The sequence below is a fragment of the Myotis lucifugus genome, unplaced genomic scaffold, assembly GCF_000147115.1.
Source record: "Myotis lucifugus unplaced genomic scaffold, Myoluc2.0 scaffold_340, whole genome shotgun sequence".
NCBI lineage: Eukaryota > Metazoa > Chordata > Mammalia > Chiroptera > Vespertilionidae > Myotis > Myotis lucifugus.
This window is the reverse complement of record NW_005871388.1, coordinates 1,115,020-1,140,282: the sequence shown is the minus strand read 5'-3', so window position 1 is coordinate 1,140,282 and position 25,263 is coordinate 1,115,020. Positions and strand designations below refer to the sequence as shown.

The following is a 25,263-nucleotide window of genomic DNA, read 5'->3' as shown; positions in this document are numbered from 1 at the left end:
AAAAAAGTCAGGGTGGCAGGTAATAAGTGGGAGAGGAGAATGTTTCTGTCTCTTCCTACGTTGACCATCCTCATTCCATTGATCTCCTTAGCAGGACTGTTCTGCTCGTCCTCCGTGGAAGAGAACTCCCCACAGGGCTGCACCAGCACAGCCAGCCAGTCTGGGCTTTTACATCTGCTCTTGCCCATCACCATACCAGTGAATGTGTTCTCCCACCTGCGGATGTGGCTGGGTATTAAGCTCTTCAGGCATAACTAATGCACCCAGAGCCAAGACGGAATATACATTAATGATAAAGTCTTGAGTGTCTAGTCAACTGCATGAAAATACTGGAAACCCACTTAATTTTCAGGGAAGATGCTGTACCTTGCTTCTGTCAGAGCTTGGGACTACGGGAGGCTTACCCTGCAGAAGCTTCTTTTATTATACTTTGGTTCTGCCCTTGTTTTTTGAAGGTTCTAGTTTGTAACTGCTGTATCAGAAGAAACATTTCAACACAGTGTCTTATTGGAAATTAACAACCCCAACCATCACCTAATGACTTTTATTTCTTGTTCCTTTCATCTAAAAATTAATATTTAAAAATTAATATTTTGAAGTTTTATGTTTGAGATTCAAAGTCTTTGATAAAGTTACATGTTATGAAATAATTCCAAAGGAGCTATGTTGGAGTAGTTGTAGAGAAATGCATTTGAACAAATGTGATATAAAACTATTTTATGGAAAATTAAAAAGAAAGAAAGAAATGGGGCCTCGGCCAGGTAGTGCAGTTGGTTGGAGCGTCATCCTGTACACCAAAAGGTTGCGGGTTTGATCTCTGGCCAGGACAAGACACCTTAATAGGCCTACTTTGACGGCCACACTGAAAACTATAGTCCCTTCCCCCACATTCTGCCTCCCTTACCGAGATTGTTCATGTTCTCCATGCTGTCTCTCATTGTATAATATGCTACATAATTCTATATGTATGTGTTTGTCTCCTCCCCTAGACTGGAACATTTTTTGCTTCTTGGTTTGTTCACCGATATATCTTTGCCCCCTAGAAAATGACTTGAACGTAATAGCTGCTTAGGAAATTTTTATTGAATGAATAAATGACAGTTGTTGTAAGTGTGTTAGGATTCTCTAGAGAAACAGAACCAACAGGACCTGCGTATATGTATAGAGAGAAATACTTACTTTTTTAGAAATTGGCTAATGTGATTGGGGAGGCTTGACTGGTCCAAAGTCTGCAGGGGAGGCTGGCAGGCTGGAAATCCAGGGAAGATTGTCCTTCAGAGACAATCTACTGGCAGGATTCCTTCCTACCTTTGCAGGGCAGTCTTTCTATTAAGGCCTTGGACTGGTTGGATGGATTCATTCACATTATGGAAGGTAATCACTTTTCTCAAAGTCCATCCATTTAAATGTAAATCTCATCCAAAAAATACCTTCACAGAAACATGCAGAATAATGTTTGACCAAATATCTAGGTGCTCTGTCCTTGTCAAGTTGACACATTAAATGAACTATCACAATAGGATGTGGAGAAATAAGAACTGTTACACACGGATAAAATGTAAGAGAGTGAGTTGGTAATCACTTAATTTGGCAATATCTAATAAAGTGGAGGTTGTCCATGTCCTACCACTGAGCAATTTTACTCCTAGTTATATAGAAACACTTATAAAAGGCCATACTTATATAAGGGAAACACTTACATAAGGCCACAAATAAACATGTTCAAGAATTTTTGTAAAGTGTTGCTTGTAATAGGAAGAAAAATGAAATAATCTAAATGTTTATTGGTGGGAAAATGGATCAATTAGCTGTGGTATATTCTTAAATTGGAATACTATACAACAGTTAAATGAAGTAAATGTACATATATCAACATGGATTATTTTTTTAATTATGTTGAATTTTAAAAAGTAGTTACAAAAGGGTATATATAGTTTGATACCACTTATGTTTTAACAACTCAAAACCATAATGTTGGTTGCATTAGTTTTTTACCAAGATTATTTTTGTTATTTAAGATTCTCCTGTTTAATTATAAAAGAAACCCACAGAAGCATGGGCCTTTGTTCTCTGACATCTTGTGTGGAGGGGGCTAAAGATATGCATGAAGAGTAGGTCAACAGAAATTGTTAATGTGACCAATATGAACCACACATGAACTTCTTTACATCCATGCCTATCTTGGTAACTTCTACTCATTTAGAACAACTTTTAAAATACGTAACCTGTGACGAAACTTTAGAGTCAGGGATATTAACATTCAAAACGACAGATTGCATATATTTTCAGTTAAAGAATAGACTGGATTTACTTAAAAATCATATTAAGTCATTATGACATTGTTACATCTATTGATATTTTCTACTTAAATATTTCACTATGTTTTGTTAAACACTGATTAGGAGTGAAATAAGTTAAAATGGATGTTCATCTTTTTTTTCTGTTAACTTCTTATCCATTCATAAGTTTGGGATAAATTTACTGCATTTGAGTTTAACCTTTAGTTTTTGCTTAATATTTAATAGTACTCTCACAGAAAATACATTCTAATCAGCCTCCTGCATTGCTTTTATTGTCTTCCCAGTTGTCTGACGATGGTCGCTATGTCTTGTTATCAATAAGGGAGGGGTGTGACCCAGTGAACCGGCTCTGGTACTGTGACCTGCAGCAGGAATCCAATGGCATCACTGGTAAGTTATCTTTCACGCACAGGTACTAGTAATTACTCCAGAATGCCTTTTAAAAGCAGTTATTTTGTCTTCTAATTGATTTTCTAAGAAACCATCTTCCATTTAATCACATTGTCTTAGTTCATCTGTTCCCCCCTCCCCCATATTATCCCATAAAATGAAGAAAAACTGAATGAACGTATTTGTTGGCTTCAGCATTTTCTCGGTAGGTTGAGGTTAAGCATATTTTTTGCATATGAGTGTGAAAATATCCTGCGAATACTGCAGATGAAGAGGATTAAGGAGAAGCTGGCCCTTTGGTCTGTAAAACAGTATAACTGTCTAGACGTAATGCGGCAAACCGACATAGGCAAGAGAGAGGGGACCAGTGAGAATTAACCAGGGTAACATAATTCCTCAGTACTGAGCCACATGCACAATCACAGCCTGATTTTCCTGCCTGAAGCTTCGTATGTCATGATGGTAAGATGTCATGATGGTAAGCAAATTCTGGGGATGGCTCATTTTAAATATTCTCTTCCGACATCTAAATCATACCAATACCACTGTCAAGCATTAAAGCTTTCCAACTGCATGACGTACTGTGCTGAAAATTCCCAGACCCAGAAATTGTATCAGGTATGCTGGCACACAGGTAAGACCCCATACTAATTATACGATGTTCTGGTTAATGTAAAATAAGTATATTTTAGAGATCGTGACCTAGATTTTCAAACTGTACAATATATTGAGTGCACTTTTAGTTATTCGATTACCTCATTATTGGTCTATATTGTGTGTTACATTATAGTAAGATAATATAAATTCTTTATTATTGATTGGTCATTGCATCATTTTTAAACTTCTAAAGTAAGATTCGCGTCCTAAGATTCTTAGATACCACAGATGCCATTCACACATACAGCAGGATGAAGTCAACAACTTTTATGCTAGTGTAAAATATACTTCCATTTAATAAAACTACGGGTTTGTGGGTTTTTTTAAAAAAAAGATATATCCATTTTGATCTCAAGAAAATTGGCTCAACCACAGCAGTTACACATTCTCTGACAGGAGCAGGCCAACACCCAAGAATTGTTCATTTGAGTTGCAAGTGCTGGTGTACATAGAACTGTGCAAACCTCTGAATATAGACTCTGAAAGAAACAATAACAGCTGTTAAACTGTGCTGTTGTCCTGTACAATATTCCCATGTGACTGTAAGATAGTGCATAGGACCTTGCTTTCTCCAGTTCTGTATGAATGCCAATTACCGTGTTCTTTCTCCATAGAATTCTGGTTTCATTTTCTATTTATTACTTCATTTTTATTTATGTAAATTATTAGGTGGGCTTATTGTTAAACCATATAAGTTAACTAATTAAAAAACAAATTGGCCCTGGCCAGGTGGCTCAGTTGGTTGGAGCATTGTCCCATACACTGAAAGGTTGTAGGTTCAATCCCTGGTTGGGGCACATACGGGAGGCAACCTATCGATGTTTTTCTCTCTCTCCCTTCCTCTCTCTAAAATCAATTTCTTAAACGAGCCTGAGTGGTCTTCATGTCACAGCATTTATGAAGTGTTTGGTGGAAAAGCTGGATGGTGCTAACATATTTGATTTTTGTAAGCGAATATCTGCTTACTGTGTACTTTGTCTAGACTTTCATTAACTTGTCTCTCTCCTTTGTCCTTTTATGCTGAAGGTTTGATCATTTTAGATTGATGAAATTTTCAGTGCTCCCCATGTCTTTATTTTAAAGCTTTCATGTCACTAGTGAAAATTGTCTTCTCCCGCATAAGAAATTAATCTACCCATGAAGATAAAAGGAAGCTCGGTATTTTCAGACACCTACATTGTACATCCAGCCGTCTCTGGCTAGTGCAAAGCAGATGATCTCTTGTTTTTAGAAAACTGAGACAACATTGACCCATGGGTCAGGCCTGGCAGGACTGGGCATCTTTGGGGGTTACAGTGGAAATGGAGAGAAAAACGTTCAAGAACCTTTAAATGATTTATCCAAAGTTTAACCAAGTCATCTGAGCATTAAAAGCCAGACCAACAGAGGAAGAGGACTCCTGTGATGGGTGTGTGTGTGTGTGTGTGTGTGTGTGTGTGTGTGTGTCAGAGTGGGTATGTGTGTGTGTGTGTGTGTGTGTGTGTGTGTGTGTCAGAGTGGGTATGCCAAAGGAAAAAAAAGAATAGGAACATCAAGAGGTAGTATAAAAATATGAACTTTGAAGTAAAATAAGTAATAATGATAAAGTCAGTATTTTTGGTAATTTTAAAATTAGGGATTAGAAGGGCTTTTTCTAGGAAAATAGCTGTGTGCCATGAGAGATGGAAATTAAACTTTAAAAGTTCACTATTAGCAAATCGTGCTGTTCAGTAGCCACATTTAGCTTATTTTTGTCATTTGAAGAACACAGATTATTTGGCATAGTAGTAAGTGTTGTTTATTTAGCATTTATCTGTGCCAGATTCTGAGCTACAAATGTAGTTATTTCTTTGTCTTCTCAGCAACCTCTGAGGAGCACGTGGTGTTATCCTAGGAAACAGGTTGGTGAAGCCAGTTCGCTTTCCTGATGCCATTTAAAGATTCAGACCTATGTCGGTTGAACTCCCAGCCCATGTTCTAACCATAGTTATGTGGCAGGTGAGGTGGAAGGAAGGCATCAGACCAGGAGAGCCGCAGCCTTCTGGTCCCCTCCATTCAGAGCAGGACCCACAGTTGGCATTGGTTTATCATTGTTACGTGTCAGGTGCTTTGTAAAGTATAAAAACACTTCTTAGCTCCTGTTCTTAGAGAGCCTGCAAAACATTTTTTTTGAAACGTAGTTAATACCATTGATTTTCAGAGAAAGCAATAAAAGTAATGAGTTCGCTCTCAGGAAAGCATGGAGATGGCTTACTTTAAGCTAATCTTCACTCAGTCAACAAATCATTCCCCCACCCAGAAGCAGGTTTACAAAAAGTGATTTAACTTGGATGTAGAGAAGTTTAGGAATTGAATTCTGTTGGCTTCAGAGTGAAGAATGCCACTCACAGGCAGAGGAGCCTCAGAAAAGGTGAGCAGACAGTGAGGTGGTTAGCCATTCTATTTTTAAAAGTAATTTTTCTGTTTTTCACTTAAATCAATAATGCTCTAAGTTATGCATAGCAAAACTGAATGAGCCCCATTCTTCATCCGAAATGCCATTTCTTTAGAATTGTGTCAGGTCCGAAGCCCTTGAGGAGCAAAGGTTTCAGAAAAGCAAAAGGATTTAGTGAGCTCCCGTCTTAAGCATGCTGCCTTGTGAGGCCTGTACTTTCCACTGCTTTTCAAATTTACAGCTGGATTTGTATAAATCCAGCCCCTTTCCCTAATCTGAATAAATTTATGACTTACAGTATCTATTTATGACTAAGGTTAATGCTTCAGAACTTTGGTGGCAGATAAGACCACAAACTTTGATTTTGTGTGTGCAGTGGAGCTTGATTATTTAAAGCGTGTGCCGCATTTTCAGGCTCAGCTGATTAAACAGGTCCTGGGGGAGGTTGCTACTGTGTTTCGCTTTGGGTGGATATTTCAGTGACTTTTTGCAGAGGTGGGTAGGGTCATAAGAAATACCACTGCAGTGGCTACAAGACCTTTTCAAGCAGAAATCCTAAGATGGTTACTTTGAGGACTAAAGGTTTTACATTACAAAGTGTTTTATTGTCAGGGGAACACTTAAGGAATCTGACATTTCCCTGAATCAAGATTCTGTCTCTGTAAAAGTCATAGTCCAGAAAATTACGTTTTAAGGTTCTTATTATAAACTAGAGGCCCGATGCACGAAATTTGTGCAAGAGTAGGTCTTCCTTCCCCCGGCTGCCTGCACTGGCTTCCCTCCAGCCGCTGGCAGGCACCTGGGACCCGGGCTTCCCTTGCAGTCCCGGCTTCATCGGAAAGTCTAATTAGCATATTACACTTTTATTATTATAGATAAATGTACCTTTCTGTTTATCTACAAATTTTGCATTGGCAGCTAATTTTTTACTTATTCTTCTAAGGAATAGTTTTTAGGGTGGTTGTTTTTTTTTTTTTAAAAAAAAAAACATTTTATGTAAACTAAGATACAAGTTGGTTACCATTGAGTGGTCACCTGTTTTTGAGGCTAGCGGTTTGAAAATAAAATTCTAACTTGAATTGCAGAGCTTAACCTTTTATGAAAATTAATTGTATGAACTTCTGTTTGAGGGAGTTTGTCAAATTATATATTCTGAAAAGCTCCACTGAACAACAACTATTGAAGCAACTAAGACGCTGTAACTTTATAAAGCACTCTTCTAACTATTGCTGAGTTGGCAGAGAAGAAGAGAACCCATAGAACCAAAGACCAAGTGAAAGCAGGAATCCTGGATTGCTCCTGAACGTGTCTGCTGGGCCCTGAGGCTGAGCTTCCCTCTGCTGGCCACCTGGGCCAGGGGGATGGGTGACAAAGCTCTGGGTCTCCACGGTAGAGAGCGTAATGAGAGATACCCTCAGTGTCAGGATGATTGGGAAATAAACCTAGCAGAGGTAGGGTTGTGGGGTGAGGCGGAGGGAGGGCGTAAGAAGGAAACCTGCCCATCTTTATCTTGTCACTGCTGAAGGGGAAGGGTAGGCAGGATGTCAATTCTCCTAAAACTTGAGAAAGGCTGACCTTCACCTGTGTGCAGGTTGTCTTGATTGGCCCTATGAGGTCCAGAAATCCTCATACCAAGCGTTTAATTGAAAGTGCTCCCAGTTTGGTTGCCTCCCAAGAGGCAAACAGAAGGCAAATGCAAATCTTCTCTGGAAGAGTGCCACTTCTACTGAGGCTTGTAAGAATTCCCACAGATAATGTTTCAAGGGGAGTCAGTTCACAGTCAGAAGTCACAAAGGCAATGAAGAAATTTACCAGCATGAGAAGTAGAGCCAGCAGAAACACCCGTATGGAATTAATCAGATTCCTAATGTAAAACTAGTACATACACTTTTAAAATAAACAATGTTTTGCTTTTACAAAAAATAAACGAGAAGCTTGGTGGCAAAGCAAGAAACAAGATACTGTAAAAAAAAAATAAATAAATAAAAAATGACCAAACGGAACTTCTGCAAATAAAGCTATGATTATTACCATTAAAAAATTCAGTTATTACATTAAAGGCAAGATTAGACACAGCTGAAGAGAGAACTAACAAAGTAGAATATAAGTATAAAGAAGTCAACTAGAATATAGCCCACCAGGAGGTGGAAAGCATGTGAGAGGTTCAGAGATATGGAAAAGAGCACATCTTTTTAGAAATGATAAGCTGTGTAATTGGGACCAACCATTCTGCAGAGGACAACTGGCCCAAGTTGTTATCATGAAAATGATACGGCTGTCTTAGTATCAAAATAGGCTTTAAAGTAAGAAAGCATTACCAACGAAATAAAACTTCATAATCATAAAAGATTCAATTCAGTTTTATTTAAATATCTATGTGTATATATAAAATCACGATTTCAAAATACAGAGAGCAAAAATTAATACAAATCCAGGTAAAAATAGATATATCTACAATCATAGAGAAGCATTTTAATAGCTCTTTTCTGGAGCTGATAGAAAAAAAATGGCCCCCTAAATCAGTAAATATATAGATTTGAACAATGATTAACAAATGACTTAATAGACATTTAACATATCACACCCAAAGGCTGCAAAATACACATTCTTTTTAGTCACATACAGGAGCAGTTAAAAGTCATTTAAGAAAAAAAAATAGGCCATAAAGCTTTTCCGAACTAATTTTAAATGATTAAAACCAGACAGAGCATGTTCTTTGAGCACAATTGGATTTAGCTAAAAGTCAATAACAATGACCAGAGGGTGAAAAATCTCATAAACATGATGTCAAGTGAAAGAAGTCAGATACAAAAGAATACATGTTGTATGTTTCATTATATATGAAGTTCAAAAATAAGTAAGATTGTGTTTAAGGATACATATTAAGGCAGAAAAAGAACAAAGAAAAATAGGATTACCATAGCATTCAGGATGGTGATTGCCTTCAGGAGGGCCGGGGGCTTGTTCAGAGCATCGTAGTACAAGAAGTTCCTCCTCATTCTGTTATCAAAAGCATATTTATTATCCTTCTGTGCCGATTCTTTCAGCTGGACTTTAGAATGATATTGTCAGGTTCATTAAAAATCTCTTTGGGATTTTGATTGGAATTGTGTTAAATTGGCAAATTTTCTCTAGGATTATTTGCACCTTTGAAATAGTGAGTCTTCCCATCTAGGGATATGGTGTGTGTTTTCAGTTATTTAGGATTTGTATGTTCTATTGTTATTTTTAAGATTCCTTAGAAAAAGTTTAGAGCTTTCTTCATATAGATTCCACATTTCGTGTTAAGTGCATTCCTAAACATTTTATTAATTGTGCTTCTATTGTAAATGAGCTCTTCTCCCAGTCCTCCCATTTTTTTCTAACTGGTTATTGCTAGCCTGTAGGAAAGTGATAGGTTTTTAAAAACTGCTTATCTTATTATTAGTTTTCATTTCAATTATTGTTTTAAAAATATTTGTTGAGGTTTTGTTGTGGAGTAGGTAGGTATTAGTAGTCACTTTAATATTTTTTTATTAATTTAAATTCTTTATTGTTTAAAGTATTACATATATCTCCTTTTTCCCCCATTGACCTCTCCCCTCCCCCCCCCCCCCCCGTGCCCTCACCACCACCCCCCATCTGCGTCCATTGGTTTTGCTCATATGCATGCATACAAGTCCTTTGGTTGATCTCTTACCCCTTCACCCCCCACCTTCCCTCATAGGTTGGACAGTCTGTTCTATGCTTTTATGACTGGTTCTATTTTAGTTCCTCATATTCCACAAATGAGTGAGATCATGTGATATTTATCTTTCTCTGACTGGCTTATTTCACTTAGCATAATGCTCTCCAGTTCCATCTATGCTATTGCAAATGGTAAGAATTCCTTCTTTTTATAGCAGCGTAGTATTCCATCATGTAGATGTATCATAGTTTTCTAAGTCACTTTAATATTTTAAAAATCTTTTTGCTAGTGCTAGTTTACAGTTGAGAAAACTAGGCTTATCAAGGGATAAAGAGATTGCTCAAGGTCACACAACTAAATATTGTTGAGCTGCAGTTTTAATCCAGTTGTGTCTGACCAAAAAACTCACTGTTTTTATCATGGGATATTTTTCTTGATGAGTTTAATTTGACAACCAATTATATAAAGTTATTATGCTCTAAAGATGAATGAGATAATAAATGTAAAACTGCCTTGAAAAATTCAGGGACTATAAATGAACTATCCAAATTAATGTAGTAATTTCACTGTGAAATTGAAGCCAGGAGATTAATTGGAGAATAGCTGAGATCTGGCATTGCCTTCCAGAAGTTTAGAAGTCATAGAACTCTTTGTTTATAAAACTTGTGAGATGTACTCTGAACATCCCTGACTGATACATTGTGAAGCAGGTATTTAACATTAAAAGTGGCATCTAGTGAGCCATTTAAATGATAATAGTGAGCCACATTTAAGATTTTTTTAGTGATGCCCATCTCTAGATGAATTCTTAGCACTAAGGGACTGGGAAGTGTTCCTTCTTTCATTCAGGACCAATTTTATTTTGCATCTTTGAAGTACCTGCCACTTCCTTTAGGTGCTAAGTATTAACTTCTGAATAGAAAAGACAAATTATAAACAAGCAGATAGGTACATATCTTGAGAGAAGTGCCGTGAAGAAATGGTCTGGGTACCGATAAGAGGGGCCTGGCCATTGGAGAGTGAGCCAGGCCGAGGAAATGCCCTGTAACAACACCTTGAGGCATGTGTGAAGGAGCCCCACAAAGGCTTGAAGGACAGAGGTGCAGCAAAAGTTGGAACCAGCTGAGGTTGGCTAAGTGGGCAAGGACTGTGACATGCGAGACCAGGGAGACCATAAATAGGAATTCGATTTTATTCAAAGAGTAATGGGGGCGTTTTTAAGAAGGGCACCAACATGGACCAGTTCAGGATATTCCAACATTGTGGTAATATTACAGCCACTAATATTGAGAAGGTTTGGAGTGGCTGTGGGAAGGCCAGGCGGGAAGCTAATCTGCAGACCTGAGCAGCCTAATTCTTTGTCGTAGGGACTGTCCTGTGAGCCAAGCACCTTTAGCGGTATCTCTGGCCTTCACCCACTGGACTCTAATAGGAGCCCTCCTCTCCCCTTCCAAGTTGTGACAACCACATCTGCACACATTTCTGCATGTCCCGCACGGTGGTGGAATGACCCCGGTTGAGAGCCCCTGACGTAGACCCAGTGGGAATTGGTGAAGACTTGGCCGGTGTGAGGGCAGTAGAGGTAGAGAGAAGTGCTCCAGTTTGGGAACAGGTTCAGGTGGAGGAGGATCCCCCAGTTTCCGTGGGGCAATGTTCACATCTACCAGGCTTTTCGGGGGGGTGGGGGGGGGGGATTCCTTCACATGTTTTAAAACCTTAAAATGTGCCCATTGTCCTCGCTCTTTCTCAGACCTTAGATCTTCCAAATATTATGTCTACTTTTTCTCTAGACAGATAAGATCTGCCCTCTCTTCCCCATGCACAAACCACACCCTGTTAAGCACTGGAGAGTTGACAGGATGCTTGGTCTCTCACCAGGAATCCTGAAGTGGGTGAAACTGATCGACAACTTTGAAGGAGAATATGACTACGTGACGAACGAGGGGACAGTGTTCACGTTCAAGACCAATCGCCATTCTCCCAACTATCGCCTCATCAACATCGACTTCACGGATCCCGAGGAGTCGAAGTGGAAGGTGCTGGTTCCTGAGCACGAGAAGGATGTCTTGGGTAAGACTGCATGCTGCTTGAGAGCGGTGCTTCGTGTTGGGTGAGCACGTCAGCACATTGGTCCGCCTCTCATCCTCTGGTGGCCCACTACAAGGTAAAGAACCTTCAGCCTCTGAGCTCTGGGCATGAAGTGTCTAAACAGTGCCACCGGGTTTGCACTGCAGGACGTCTTTGTAGTGACAACAATATTATGCAGGGCCATCCTAATCATTGTGAAGATATGAATCCAGACTTTCTAGGTGGTGCTTTTTAAAAAAATATTAGTTGTCTTTTTGTAATAATCCTGTATAATAAAAGCGTAATATGCTGTGTCCAACCAGTCGCTATGACTGCACTGACGACCAGGGGGCAGACGTCCGACTGGTTGATTAGCTTGCTGCTCGGGTCCAGCGAATCGGGACTGGGTGAGAGGGCTGGACATGCCCCAGAGCCCTCCCCGGCCGGCCGGTCCCCATCAGCCCTGATGGGTATTGGGACTGGGTGAGACGGCCCAAGGTCCCGATCACTTGCCAGGCCGAGGGACCCCGCCCATGCACGAATTTGTGCACCAGGCCTCTAGTATAATAATCACTTACGTTTAATTTTTAAACCATTTGGATTCAAAAGCCGTAGCTTTTCACTTTTGAATAACTGTTGGCTGTTTGTATTATACCTATTAGAGATTGTAGGGTGGTTTTCAGTCCTCTTATTAGAAAAGGAGTAAACTATTTTCAGATTGAATTGAAATCCAGTGCAGTTGCTGCTGTGTGCCCTGAGCTCCATTAGCCTTTCAGGAATCTCACCTCTGTTTCCATCCTGTTTCAGGGTGCCCATAAGTTCCCTCGTTCATTTTCTCTTTGATGTTCCCAAATGGTATTCTGCGTTATAAATGGTTTATTGCCTGAAAGCTGGATTTGATTAGAATGAGACTCACTAATTTTGCTATAAGTTTTTTTACACAAAAGAAGAGTCCAGTTATCTTCAAGTTAATGAAGAATTTACTGGTTGGAGGTGAACTTCTGCTAATGGGTTCAGTGGGGATAAAAGCGAGGGCCACCCCAAAATGGGAAGGTGTAAGGTATATAATTAGGAAAATAAATCCTTTCGATATCTGCATAGTGTCCCTGTCTCAGCTGAACAGTCCTGGAAAAATGAGGGACTCTCCCTCCTGGCTCAAGGCCGTGCACTCTGTGCCTGGCAGGCACTTAAACTGGCCTTGTATCATGGGGAGAGGAAAAGGTGGTCAGATGGTTACGCTGACTGTCTCAGGGATTGCGGCCCAGGGGCACTCCCTCTGGGCCCTTCTTCTGCATGTACCTTGGCCCAGGAGGAAGCACTGCTCTACGTCTTTGCTGGAGATTCTGCCCAGCCCCTGGACATCTGGCTGCACCCCTCACTCTCTTCGGCAGGTGTGTTGGCCAGGACCCGAGAGGACCTCATGCTTGCTCTTTCTTACAAAACCCACATCTGCACCTCCAAGGCAGCAGCCCATCCGAGCTCTCCCTAAAGTACTCAGTCCCCCTTCTCCTGCCTTCCAGCTGTCCCAGTCCCGATCCCTTTAGCCTCTCGCATTGGATTGGACACCAGTGCTGTCTCCCCAGTGGGGAGGGGGGCTTAACAGCATGACTGGGCTTTCTCCAAGGAAATCCCTTCGCTTGTCTCTCCAGAACCTTCCATTCACTCCGTGCCCTCATTTATATTTGGATGAGGCGTCAAGAAACAGGTTTTTGGCCATTTCCTTCAACAGCTTCCTGTGAGGAACTGGGTGCGTAGTAATTCTGGTCGCCTGGTGGCTTCTGTGCAAATTGAGACAGAATGTCCCCCCTAAGGGTGGTAAGAGCCAGGCATTTAGTGCCTCTTAAGTGCCACGTGAACTGGCCTCATGTTGGCAGGTCCAAGTGAGACTTCGGTAGCACCAGCCTTCCTGCAGGGTGTCTGGGTGGTTTTCAGACGCAGGGCAGGTTGGATCCGTGATTCTTCAATGGGGAGCTCTCAGAGACCTAACTGTTTCCCAAAGCATGTGACTTTTCTGCCTTTTAAAGCCCCCCTAAAAGTGGCTTGGCTGTGCCTTAAGGTGACATCCTATTTCACTTGTGGACCTAATGAAATGCAAATCGCTGCTTCGAGACTTGGGGGTGATATATTTTTATAACCTTCCTTCTGGAAGATTAGAAGTTCCTTGGACTGGAAAGGGGAAACCTTCAATATTCCCTAGAACTCATCAATCCGAGGGAAGCGCAGTTGAATTTGCTATCTATCATTAGCACAGAATGCCCAGTTGAGAATAAAAACTAGAGATGAGTCATAAAGCACAGCCATAAAGTCAGAGCTGTTATTGATGGTGCCTGCAAATCTCCTTGTCCTTTCTTCTTCGCTTTGTCTGTTGTATAATTCTGATGTGCTTGCAGTTAACACCAAGGATTCCTTGACAAGTAATTTACTTCTGTTTTTCCTCTATACTTTCTGTAAAACATTAAGGCTGCATGAAATAGATTACTTGATTGAGGCACTTTTGTAAAAAAAAAAAAAAATCGCATTGGAGGAGCACCTGGCTGTGGCTGGGAAAGTTCTTTGTGTCTTCCCTGAAGGAAGGGTTTGCTGTGGTAACAGCCAACCGGATGGGAGCTCTGGTGGTCCTCGGAGCTCCCTCTGACGACGCCTGGCTCGTGCTGATAGCTGGTAATGTTATAGGCGTGAACTACGAGTTCCGTGGGTTTTAAAAAATGAGCATGTGGCCCTAGCCGGTTTGGCTTAGTGGATAGAGCATCAGACGCTGGTGGACTGAAGGGTCCAGGTTCAACTCTGGACAAGGGCAACCAATCTATGAATCTCTCTCACATCGATGTTTCTCTCTCTCTGTCTCTCCTTTTCCCTTCCACTCTCTCTAAAAGTCAATGGAAAAATACCCTCGGGTGAAGATGAAAAGTATTAATAATAAAAATAAATTTAAAATTCACTTCCCCATGAAACCCAAGAAAGGCTTATCCCCGTGTCGGAGCTGTTACCTGCAGCCCTGTCCTTGCATCTGTCCATTCATAACAGCATCTCTCCCTCTGGACAGCCTGGCCTTCCCTTAGGCCAGTGGTCGGCAAACTCATTAGTCAACAGAGCCAAATGTCAACAGTACAACGATTGAAATTTCTTTTGAGAGCCAAATTTTTTAAACTTAAACTATATAGGTAGGTACATTGTTATTAACTTAATTAGGGTACTCACTCCTAAGCTGGCCTTTGCTAAAAACGTCCTCAATCTGATTGAGGTACGTTCGCTGAAGTCGACCCCTTCCAACTCTCCCATCCTCAACTCGTGCATGAATCGCACGCGCTGTGTATCCCGCTGCCCCGCCCGGCCTGCGCTGCGTCTCCCCTGGCCCGACCGATCGACACCCCCCACTTCTTCTAACGCCACTTCTTCAAAATAGACTCGCCCAGGCCGAAAACCGACTTCTGCGCATGGGCCACGAAGTTTCAATCGCACTGTACGTGTGCGCCCTCATGTGGTATTTTGTGGAAGAGCCACACTCAAGGGGCCAAAGAGCCGCATGTGGCTCGTGAGCCACGGTTTGCCAACCACTGCCTTAGGCTCATCTTGTCCAGAACGAAACAGATTGTGCTCTGTGCCTGCCCTTCTGTTTTTTCGCCCCCCTGCACTCTCCCAGTGCTGCCGCAGGACCACACCGATACTGACGCTGCAACCCTGGGAGTGAGGAGGACTCATCTCTCTACCTGACTTCCCATTTCCTCACGATCACCAAACCCTGGGATTTTGGGGGGAACTTGCCTTTCATTTATTTTTATTTTTTAGTTTTTGCCTTTCATTTATTTTCTTACATCTCCAGACTTGATCCACACTGGTGTGATTTCACTGGCTTTTTGCAGGTGTGTTCTTCCTGGTCTCCCCTCCATCCCTGTGCACCCCTTTGTTCTGTATCCTTCGTGGATGTCATCTCTATTTGTATCCCCTTTATCCAAACAGTAGCTCCTCAGTAACTGCCGAGTCTGACCTACACTCCACTCCTACCCAGCTCACTGAAGCCCCCTTCAGACCACCATCGCCACTCACCCCCAGACTGGACAACCTTTTTCTTCTTAAAAACAGACCTCTCGCCTGTTTTATTAGCTCCCTCCTTCCTCCTTCCTTCCTCCCTCCCTTCCTGCTGTGCATTCATTGTTTCATTCTCATTCCTTTTCTCTCTCCTCATTCCTAGCTCTGGCCTGTTCCTTGGGTCACCTGTCTTCCTGCCACCTCATCCCGCTGTCACTCCCGGGCACCTCCATCCCACACTCCTGTGCTTGAGACTCAATTCAGCACTTGCTGAAAGGCTCTCACTTTTTTGGGTCTGCAGCCAGCCGGTGACTCACCTTTGCTTACACATTACTAGCTGTGTTTTTACAGGGTTGTATCTTAAGGGCAGAGGTGCCGTCATCTTCCTGCTGTTCTCCCGGCACCTTGCAGAGGACCTGGAATGTTCCAAAGGCTTGATACATTTTTGTCGAATAAACAACCCCGACTGAAACGGATTGTGATTTGGTTTTTGTTGTTTCTTTCTTATATTTCCTGTAGCATGATATTGAACACAGAGTAGGTAGGCTGGTTACCTGTAGTATACACATTATCTGGGTAATCATAGCCCCTGGCCCAAGGTGGAGAGTATTTGGTTTCCTCTAGACACCACAGTGACAGTCACTATTAAGAGAATATGCTGGACACTGGGTGAATGATGAAAAGCAGTTGTGCAGTCACCTTGCCAGGCGCACTGCTGCATAGCACCCTGGAGCTCCAGAACTGTCCAGCGACATCGGTGTGCCGTCCTCGCCTTGCAAAACCACCTGAGGCTTTGTCTGTTCTTGTCTTTTCAGAATGGGTAGCCTGCGTCAGGGCTAACTTTCTGGTGTTGTGCTACCTCCACGACGTGAAGAACACGCTGCAGCTCCACGACCTGGCCACGGGCGCCCTCCTGAAGACCTTCCCGTTGGAGGTGGGCAGCATCGTGGGCTACAGCGGGCAGAAGAAGGACACCGAGATCTTTTACCAGTTCACTTCCTTCCTGTCTCCAGGTGAGTCTCCCCACCAGTGCGGCTCAGGTCCAAAACCAGACCCATGTTTGGGTGTCTCTGGGGAAATGGGAATATCATGCTATGAAGTTGAAAATCACATATGCTGTATTACAGCCACATCACTTAATGGGAGTAAAACAGAAAAACAGATGCTGAGAACCCAGGGAAATGCAGCCGCCAAAACTGTACCGTCGTCAAACTTGTGTCCTGGGTCCTGAGTCTCTGTTCTGGGGACAGGACCAACTGATGTTCTAGGTTGATGAAAAAAATTCGCAGGAGCATGTATAATCTTAGATTCAGCCTTGGTCTGTATGGACCAGGGCAGTCACAGTGCACATAACTAAAAGCTTAAAATAAAAATCTATTCTCACATCTGACATTACAGTTGTTTTTGAGAATAAACTAAGAATAAATCCTACAGTTGTTAAACTGAATAAAGATAAGTCTAAAAATATAGTCTTGCATCATATAGAAAAAAACTTATTTGGTCTAATACAAAGAAAAAAATGCTCATCGATTGTAGTTTTACTTTTCATGTAGTTAATTTTACCCAAAGTCAACATAGCTATCTTTTTTACTTTTTAAAAAGTCAGTCACACTCTTTTGCTTTGTTTTGGTTTTGTTTGCTTCTCCACTTGGCTGTTTTTGCAATTGCCGAAGCCATGCACGTACTCGGACTTGTCCCAGGAGCCTGGTTCAGTTGGCAGTTTGCCTTGGACCGAGCAGGCCCTATCCTGAGATCAGTCTGGCTGAAAAAGTTTGTGCACGTTTCCTTGTTCGTTTTCAAGTTCCTCCATAGCCTTTTGGTCCTACCCAGTTTTGTTGCAATAGTTTTATCCTTGGCAAATACAGCAGGTAGGGGAGAGCTGGGCAGGTACTGACTGGCTCTGGGGTTTGGCCAGATGACGGTGATGCCTCATTCTTTTTTTTTTTTTTTTTTGCACCTCGGAGTCACAGAGCAAGCCATTCATAGGAACCTTATCATCTGGCAGGTTGCTCTCAGGGTTATTAAAATCCAAAGAGTGATGTTCTGTAAGTAGGTCTGATGGCATACCTGGCACACCTAGTAAGCTTTACTTTCCCACGTGCCTTTCGGAAGATCTAGGGAGCCCAGGAAAAGTGCCCACAAGGATGTGGAAACCAGGGCCAGGAGTCAGGGACGGACGGGTGTCTGCACCTCACCCCTCTCCCCTGGGTACTGAGGTACAGTGGCAGCCAATGGACAGGAACCAAGAACAGCCAGTGTCCTCCAGATAGCCATTCTCAACCCACTGCTTCAGGGTCCACAGTTCACTCGCTCAGGTTACAGCGGTTCTAGAAGTTTAACATTGGAAAATCGCATAGTTTGAACAAATGGATAAAGGGCTGAGAAGAACAGGGTAGAAGGTGACTCACCTACACTTAATAAAAGCCAGAGTCACCAGAGGCCCGTAAACCTCCTTCCATGACCCCACGTGGCCATTTATTACAGGAACAAGCTCGTCGTTACTGGGGAAGAAAGGACTCATTGTCCCAGCGTAGAATGGTGGGTTCTGTGCCAAGCAGTGAAATGTTATCCGTGACCGTGGCTGTGAAGGTTGAAAAGAGAAGCGTGTTCCTAGTTCTGCAGTGCCAGGCAGCTTCTGAACAAGCTTTCATTTGCTGCTGTAATGCTTTGTTCCTCTCCTTTTTCTCTTCTTCTTCATTTTGCCTCCAGCTTTGTTTTTTTTCTCTCCTTAATGCAATTTGATATCTAAAACCAAAGAACAGGACTTCCAGACTCAGGCCTTTTGGTCCAGATGTAAAAGTGGCCGTGAAATTAATTGTCAGCATGTGTATATCACCTTAAAGGCCGTCTCGCTCTGGCCTCTGAAGGTTAGCTGTCCACTACAGCTGACTAAATTAGAAGCAAAGCCCCGGGGCCCAAAGGCGCTGCAGCTCCAGCTGCTGTGGACGTGTGAGCCACCTGGCAGGTGCAGGCCACAGCTGACTGTGGTCCCCAAGGAGGTGCCTAGGGCAGACGTGCCTTATGCCCAAACCATTTAGGAGTTTGGTATCCTGAGTCACACCTGGGAGAAAACAGGTGGCCTGGGCAGCGTGATGCACGAGGCTCTTATTCCCTGTGGCTCGAACCACTTAGCTGTCGAGCCGATTAATTCTGTGCTCATGAAACCTCGGAGGGTTGTCTAAGGTGAGCTCCAGACAGACTTGCACATTGTAAAAATCCTATACAGCAGTGCATGGCTCTGGGAACCAGAAATTAAAGAACCTTCTCAACCCGTTTGGGAAAGGCAAATATATATATATATATTTTAAGAGTTTTAGAGCAGATTTTGGTTCACAGCAAAATTAAGAGCAAGGTACAGAAATTTACCATATAATCCCTGCCTCTGCACATGCATAATCTCTCCCACCATCAACACCCCTCCAAGTGTATTACATTTGTTATACAGCTGATAAACCTACACTGACACATCGTGATCACCCCAAGTCTATAACTTACCTTAGGATTCACTCTTAGAGTTGTACTTTCTGTGGGTTAGGATAAGTGTATAATGACATGTATCCATCATTATGGTATCCTACAAAAGGCTTTCACTCCCCTAAAAATCCTCTGTGCTCTGCTTTTTCAACCCACCCGATGTCCCAGCCCTTGGCAACCACTGTTTATTTTATTGTCCACATAGTTTTGCCTTTTCCAGAATGTCATATAGTTGAAATCACACAGTATTGGCTTCTTACCAGATTGGCTTCTTTCATTTAGTAATATGCATTTCAGGATACTCCGTGTCTTTATTACTCTTTAGCACTGAATAATATTCCATTTTCTGGATGAAGCATCGTCCATTTACACATTCACCTACTGAAGGACCTCTTGGTTGCTTCTAAGTTTTGGCAATCGTGAATAAAGCTGCTATAAACATCCATGAGCAAGCTTTTGTGGGGACATAAATACATTTTCAACTCTGTTAAGACAATACCAAAGAGCACAAAATTTTTAAAGAGACTTGTTTTAGTTATTATTTATTTTTTTCTTTTAAAAACCTTAAAACCCAACCTCAGTCAGACAAAACAGTCTCTACGTGGGTCATCTTTTACAAAGTTCTTTTGCCTTTTCTTTACATACCCAGTCTTTCTTATCCTTCTGATTCTTCTTTCACAGTTTCTCATATAGTTACCCCTTTTCCTGACTCCCATTTCTTTTACCTCCTTACATTTATTTTGAATTATAGCAGGAATATCCCAGCTGACCAGCCCTGCCTTGTTTTCATCAGTGACCCATCTCCTCAAGTCCAGATACCTTAAGGGACTCCCATATTCCAAATCTCTCTTTCACCCTTAAATTTTGGAATTGATTTCCTAGAGATCACCTAGCCAATCCTTTCTGGTTCATGAATCTAGGATTTCTCCAAACCCCACCTTCACTTGTACTTGGACACCAATCATCGTTACATTATAAGGATTTACATTACAGTGTGAACGTGCGAATATGTAAATAGAAAGCATTGCTCAACTAACTATATTAAGTAGTGGTACCTTCAGGGTTAACACAGCCTCTTCCCAGAAGACAGAAGAATAGGGATCAGGCAGTAGCCAGCCCCTGTGGTATACTTACTTCACTCCGCTATTAGAGGGTTCAGTGTCTGAATTTCTTTTTTCTGGATAAACAGGCGTTTAGAGTGTATTTTCTATTCATTTATTTCACTAGGGAATGTGCATTCTAGTCCTTTGGTGGCTGTCTAAGCTCACTGGCCCAGTAACTGTCAGCGCTGGGAGTCCTGGCTCCCGGTCCCTGTCAGTCACTGCACTGGAGGTAGCGGTGATGCCAGGGCGAGTCAGGTGCTCACGGGGTACGTGCTTGGTCTGCCGTCTCTGTTTGTAGTTGTTTGGTGGTTTGGTGTGCTTTTTTCTTCAAAGATCCAGATGGTTTGTGTATTTTGGGAAAGAGGGGAGCAGGTACTGAACAAGAAGCTTTCCCACAATTCACATATATCTGAAGATAGCCATTTCCCTCAAGATGACATTCATCTAGGAAAATTCAGCGTATGCCCCGAGTGCAGCGTGGAAGTATTTAAGTTATACTTCATACCGAAGAAAGCCAATACTTGAATCATGTTACATATCTCCCCACTGTTGATGTTAATCATACACCCTATGATCGTGCCTTAGCACACTGTGTTTGTAAGTGTGATGATTCGGATAACATTCATCGGGATTAGCAGTCATGCTGTTAAGGAATCTAAATGTACTTCTCTTTGCCAGTGGGGGGCAGAGTATGTTTCTCAACTGTTAGTGGAGAACATACACAGAGGAGCTGAGAAGAACGCCAGCCACGGTTTTACTCCAGATCAGTCATTTAGAATGTGTCCTGTGGGAGCACCGTTTGGTTTCTGGTTTTCCAGCAAGCATGGGGATCACTGAGCAGATTTTTCATATATTTGACAGTATATGTGTAAAGTATTTCGTGGGAGGGCTGTTTCCACACCAGCCATTCTGGATGACTAATTCTGTTTCATAAACCACAGCAGTGTTGTTTTTCTCAAACAGTGGGACTTGTCCTATTTATTGTTCCTCCGATTTAGTTGTTAAATGTCAGCATTAAATTCAGGAAATAGAATTTTAATTAGTGGTTAAATAAGCTGCAAATCTTGGTGCATATTTTTCAATTTGTGTTATGCACAATTACTGGGATAATCAATATTGTAAAGCAATTTGAGAATGGCTCCCCGATCATCTCTGGTCCCTGATTGCTGTCCACCTGTGTGTCCGTGAATGAGTGGGTGGCGGGTAAGTAGCAAGAGTCCCAGATTGCCATCAAGAGACCCCTGACTGGCTCTTGACTTGGGGCCACTCATTTGTCTTTTCCGTCGTAATCGGCTCTCAGACATAACGGCCCTGTGTGAAATTTCCCATGTTATTTTGCCTGTGCTCCTAAGTGACTTGGCGTGGAGCCGACCTGTTACATTTCCACAGTTAGCTCTTCCCTCTTCTCATGCTCCCTGATGCTCCTCCGCTCCTCATGGCATCTGATTATGCTTTGTGATCCTTGTCCCCCTGTGTCTGGTGTGTTCATGGACTAAACGTAGACTTCCGCTTCCTTCTAGGCATCATTTATCACTGTGATCTCACCAAAGAGGAGCTGGAGCCAAGAGTCTTCCGAGAGGTGACTGTGAAAGGAATCGATGCTTCCGATTACCAGACCGTCCAGGTAAGGAGGAGTGTTTGCTCTTGATAATGTGAGTTAGAAAATCTGACTTCTGAGCTGGGCCTTCCCAGCCCAGCTCGTCAGGAGCTGTGGAGGTGATCCACAGTAATATGGATGACAGATCCTTTCGGAGTTCCCGGGTTTGGGCACTGAGCCAGGATGGCCTCTGTCCTCCCGGATCTTACAAGTTCTCCCATAGCTGCAGCTCTTGACAAGAAGCCAGAGTCCCTTGTCTGGGGATCTCACTTCGGTAGCTATCAAAGCAACACAGTTTGTCTGTGTTAGTCTGTTTGCTTGCAGTGGTTTGTGTTCTGGCTCAAGTCTTATGGTGTCATAAATAGCAACATAGATTTGCCCTATGTGAAGTATTTACTCAAGTGCTATAAGTCTTTTCAGTCTGAATTTCATATGTGTTTCTGCCTGGCACAGAGTGGGCACACCATAAAATATTAGAATGCCCTAGCCCAGTGGTCGGCAAACTGCGGCTCGCGAGCCACATGCGGCTCTTTGACCCCTTTGTGTGTGGCTCTTCCACAAAATATTACATGTGGGCGCGCATTTACAGTGCGATTGAAACTTCGTGGCCCATGCGCAGAAGTCGGTATTTTGTGGAAGAGCCACACTCAAGGGGCCAAAGAGCTGCATGTGGCTCGCGAGCTGCAGTTTGCCGACCGACCACTGCCCTAGCCTGTTTGGCTCAGTGGATAAAGTGTCAGCCTGCAGACTGAAGGGCCCAGGTTCAATTCCAGTCAAGGGCACGTATCTCAGTTGCAGGCTCCATCCCCACACGGCCCTCGTCGAGCCTGTGCGGGAGGCAGCCAATTGATGTGTCTCTCTCACATTGATGTTTCTCTCTCTCTGTCTCTCCTCCTCCCTTTCACTCTCTCTTAAAACAAACAAACAAACAAAAACAATGGAAAAATATTCTCCGGTGAGGATTAACATAAAATATTAGAATGGATGAATTAACTAATTCATCGTCATGGCACCACAAACTCAATCTGTGGTCACCATCTTTTTAGGTTAAGAATCTCCGTTTTTATCTATTCAGCTGCCTGAGATCCTGCACCTCCCAGAAACTGAATCACTTATCGGTCGATGGCGCAGAATGTCTCTGCTCCTTTGCAGTGAGAGGTGACCTCGGGCACCAGGTGTTTATCAGGGCTCTCCCACCTGGAGGGCTGGACCCCACTGACCACAGATTAGGAAGTTAGGAATGAAGGGAGGTTAGAACAAAGAGCACTGATGCTCCTGAGAGTGTTTCTGTGAAACGAGGGCGTTATTTGAGCTCCACGCATTACTCTTCACTGTCTAGAAATAGTCTAGATCAGTGGTTCTCAACCTTCTGGCCCTTTACATACAGTTCCTCATGTTGTGACCCAACCATAAAATTATTTTCGTTGCTACTTCATAACTGTAATGTTGCTACTGTTATGAATCGTAATGTAAATATCTGATATGCAGGATGGTCTTAGGCGACCCCTGTGAAAGGGTCGTTCGACCACCAGAGGGGTCGCGACCCACAGGTTGAGAACCGCTGGTCTAGATGATGGGCTAGATCTTGATGATAAAAGAAAGAAAGCTTTGTTTACAAAAACCAATGGTGGGCCGGATCTGGCCCAGCTCTGCGCTTGCCAAGCCCTGAGCTGTATCTGGAGCGGGCAGACTGGCCTCCAGTTACTGGAGAACGTCCATGCCCATTTGTTTACCTGGTCTCTGTGGCTGCTTTCCCGCTTTACCTGGGTGGGTGCAGAGACTGTACGGCTCACAAAGCCTAAGACACTTAACACTTAGCCCTCACAGAAAAAGTGTGCTGCTCTCTGGTCTATGTAAATAGGATTCATAAGATCTGAATGTTCTCGGGAGACGCATAGGGCCTTTGTCATGAAGCCACGTCAGGCCTAACATCTGCACCTCCTGGTCGGGTGACATTGGGCGAGTCCCTTAACCTTTCTGCCACCATTTTTTCAGCTGTAAAATACAGATAGTATCTACTTTGCAGGATTCCTGTAGGATTATATGAGAAGATGTATAATAATAAGTGTCTGGCACATAGAATAAAATGAATTTTTTTTTCAGTCAGGATTGGCAATAAATTTAACAGGCTTTCAGTCTTCCATATCCATTTTGGCTTGTTTCTTCTTTCATTTTTAAGGCGAGCCATTGCCTGGAGAGAGACCCTGTAGGGGCCAGTAGCCCCTGTCTGGTGCTTACATCTTCGTTAATTCAGCCTAGTCCTGTATTTTAGGCTGTCATTCTTTGCTGTTTTTCCTTTTCTCCACGTGTAAACCGTGTGTGCCTGTCACCTGTAACATTTGGCCATCTCAGGGCCTACTTCTAGTCCTCGCCTGGTCCCCAGGGCGTGGATGTGTGTGCGCGCACCTCATTGCCTCGGAGATCAGCAGTGGCAGGGATGCCCAGGAACAGTGGCATCTTCTGCCCTAGAACTGGGCAGAGCTGCCTACAAGAGACCCCCTGTCTCCTGCTCATATCTGCTACCCAGCCCCTCAGGTCTAGATTAAAAAACAAACCAATTCTCTTCTCCATCTTCCCACACCAAACTGCCCCCTGTGCAGTTCCCTTTGGCGTTCGGGGACGGGAGGGGACTTGGAATGGTGACAGCTGTCAGGGAGGCAGCTTCTTACCAGGACGAAACTCTTCTCAGTGCGGGTGGTTGGGATCGTCCCTCCTGTCAAGTACTAGCCGCTGTTGTTTCCTGTTGTGATAACACTGGTGATCCTCACAGGTGCTGCACAAAGAGACCCGTCACCTAATGTGTATTGTTTCCAGTTACAAAGGGAAAGATAAAACTTGGCAGCCGAGCAAGCGCTTGTGTGGAGTAGGAATCTCTCTGCCCCGCGGACATAGGTAACAGCCTGCAGTCTCCAGGGGAAACTGGAGAGGACAGGCGCTTGGGTGATGCCAGTCGCCCGCGTCATAGGAAAACTCCCTGAATTCCTCTGTGTCCGACTCCTTACTTCACAGTGAGAACTTCCCTGGCTGCACAGACACTTACGACCTTTTATTTGTACTGCTGCACTCGGGGAGGAAGTTCATGGTAAACATTCAGAGAGATGGGACCTGGACAGAACACGTTGGTTTACGGTCTTAATGCGCTGCTCCTCATTTCCGTGTTTTAGAAAACAGAGCTGTGCCCGTGGGCAGAGTGGAGCCTCCCTGTATAATACCCACAGGAGATTTTTATATCCATCGATTGTACACATCACACATACTGCATTTGGTCGTTAAAATAGAATCTGTTCATGTGTAAAGGTGCCTTTGGAACGCACAGCACCATAGAGTAGTATCACTGAACATCTGTGTTGCCGCGGTTGAGATCTGAGTGTGCAGCGGAGCTCAGACGTCAGACGTGAGTGTGACAGATGCCCTCGCATTTTGATTAGGCTCTCGGTGGTGTTGGCCGACAGTGACCGACCACTGTAAAAGCTGCCCTCCAGAGGGTCCTGTGTACGAATGGAAAGCATGCTGACGGCGTGTGAAAGGAGCCACTGCATTTTGAGAAACAGATACTCTGTTTTTGTTTT

At 43.1% G+C, this 25,263-nt stretch overlaps 2 protein-coding genes across 2 annotated transcripts in view; both read left to right on the top strand.

Annotated features, from left to right (window-relative positions):
* The first annotated feature begins 39 nt into the window (after positions 1 to 39).
* On the top strand, positions 40 to 265 carry LOC102433397 (phosphatidylinositol N-acetylglucosaminyltransferase subunit Y-like). Its single transcript, XM_006101082.3, has one exon. The coding sequence runs from the start codon at positions 40 to 42 to the stop codon at positions 256 to 258; it is 219 nt and encodes a 72-aa protein (XP_006101144.1). The 3' UTR covers positions 259 to 265.
* A 1,102-nt stretch (positions 266 to 1,367) lies between these two features.
* PREP (prolyl endopeptidase) overlaps positions 1,368 to 25,263 on the top strand; it is a 59,439-nt gene continuing 35,543 nt past the window's right edge. The window contains exons 1-5 of the mRNA XM_023764594.1: positions 1,368 to 1,374; positions 2,526 to 2,690; positions 11,306 to 11,497; positions 16,336 to 16,533; positions 21,618 to 21,721. Of these exons, the coding sequence (XP_023620362.1) occupies positions 1,368 to 1,374; positions 2,526 to 2,690; positions 11,306 to 11,497; positions 16,336 to 16,533; positions 21,618 to 21,721 (666 nt within the window). The remainder of the gene's footprint in view (positions 1,375 to 2,525; positions 2,691 to 11,305; positions 11,498 to 16,335; positions 16,534 to 21,617; positions 21,722 to 25,263) is intronic.

What these genes read in the sequence shown, in the direction of transcription:
- LOC102433397 (XM_006101082.3), top strand. Translation starts at nt 40, where the DNA reads ATGTTTCTGTCTCTTCCTACGTTGACCATCCTCATTCCATTGATCTCC.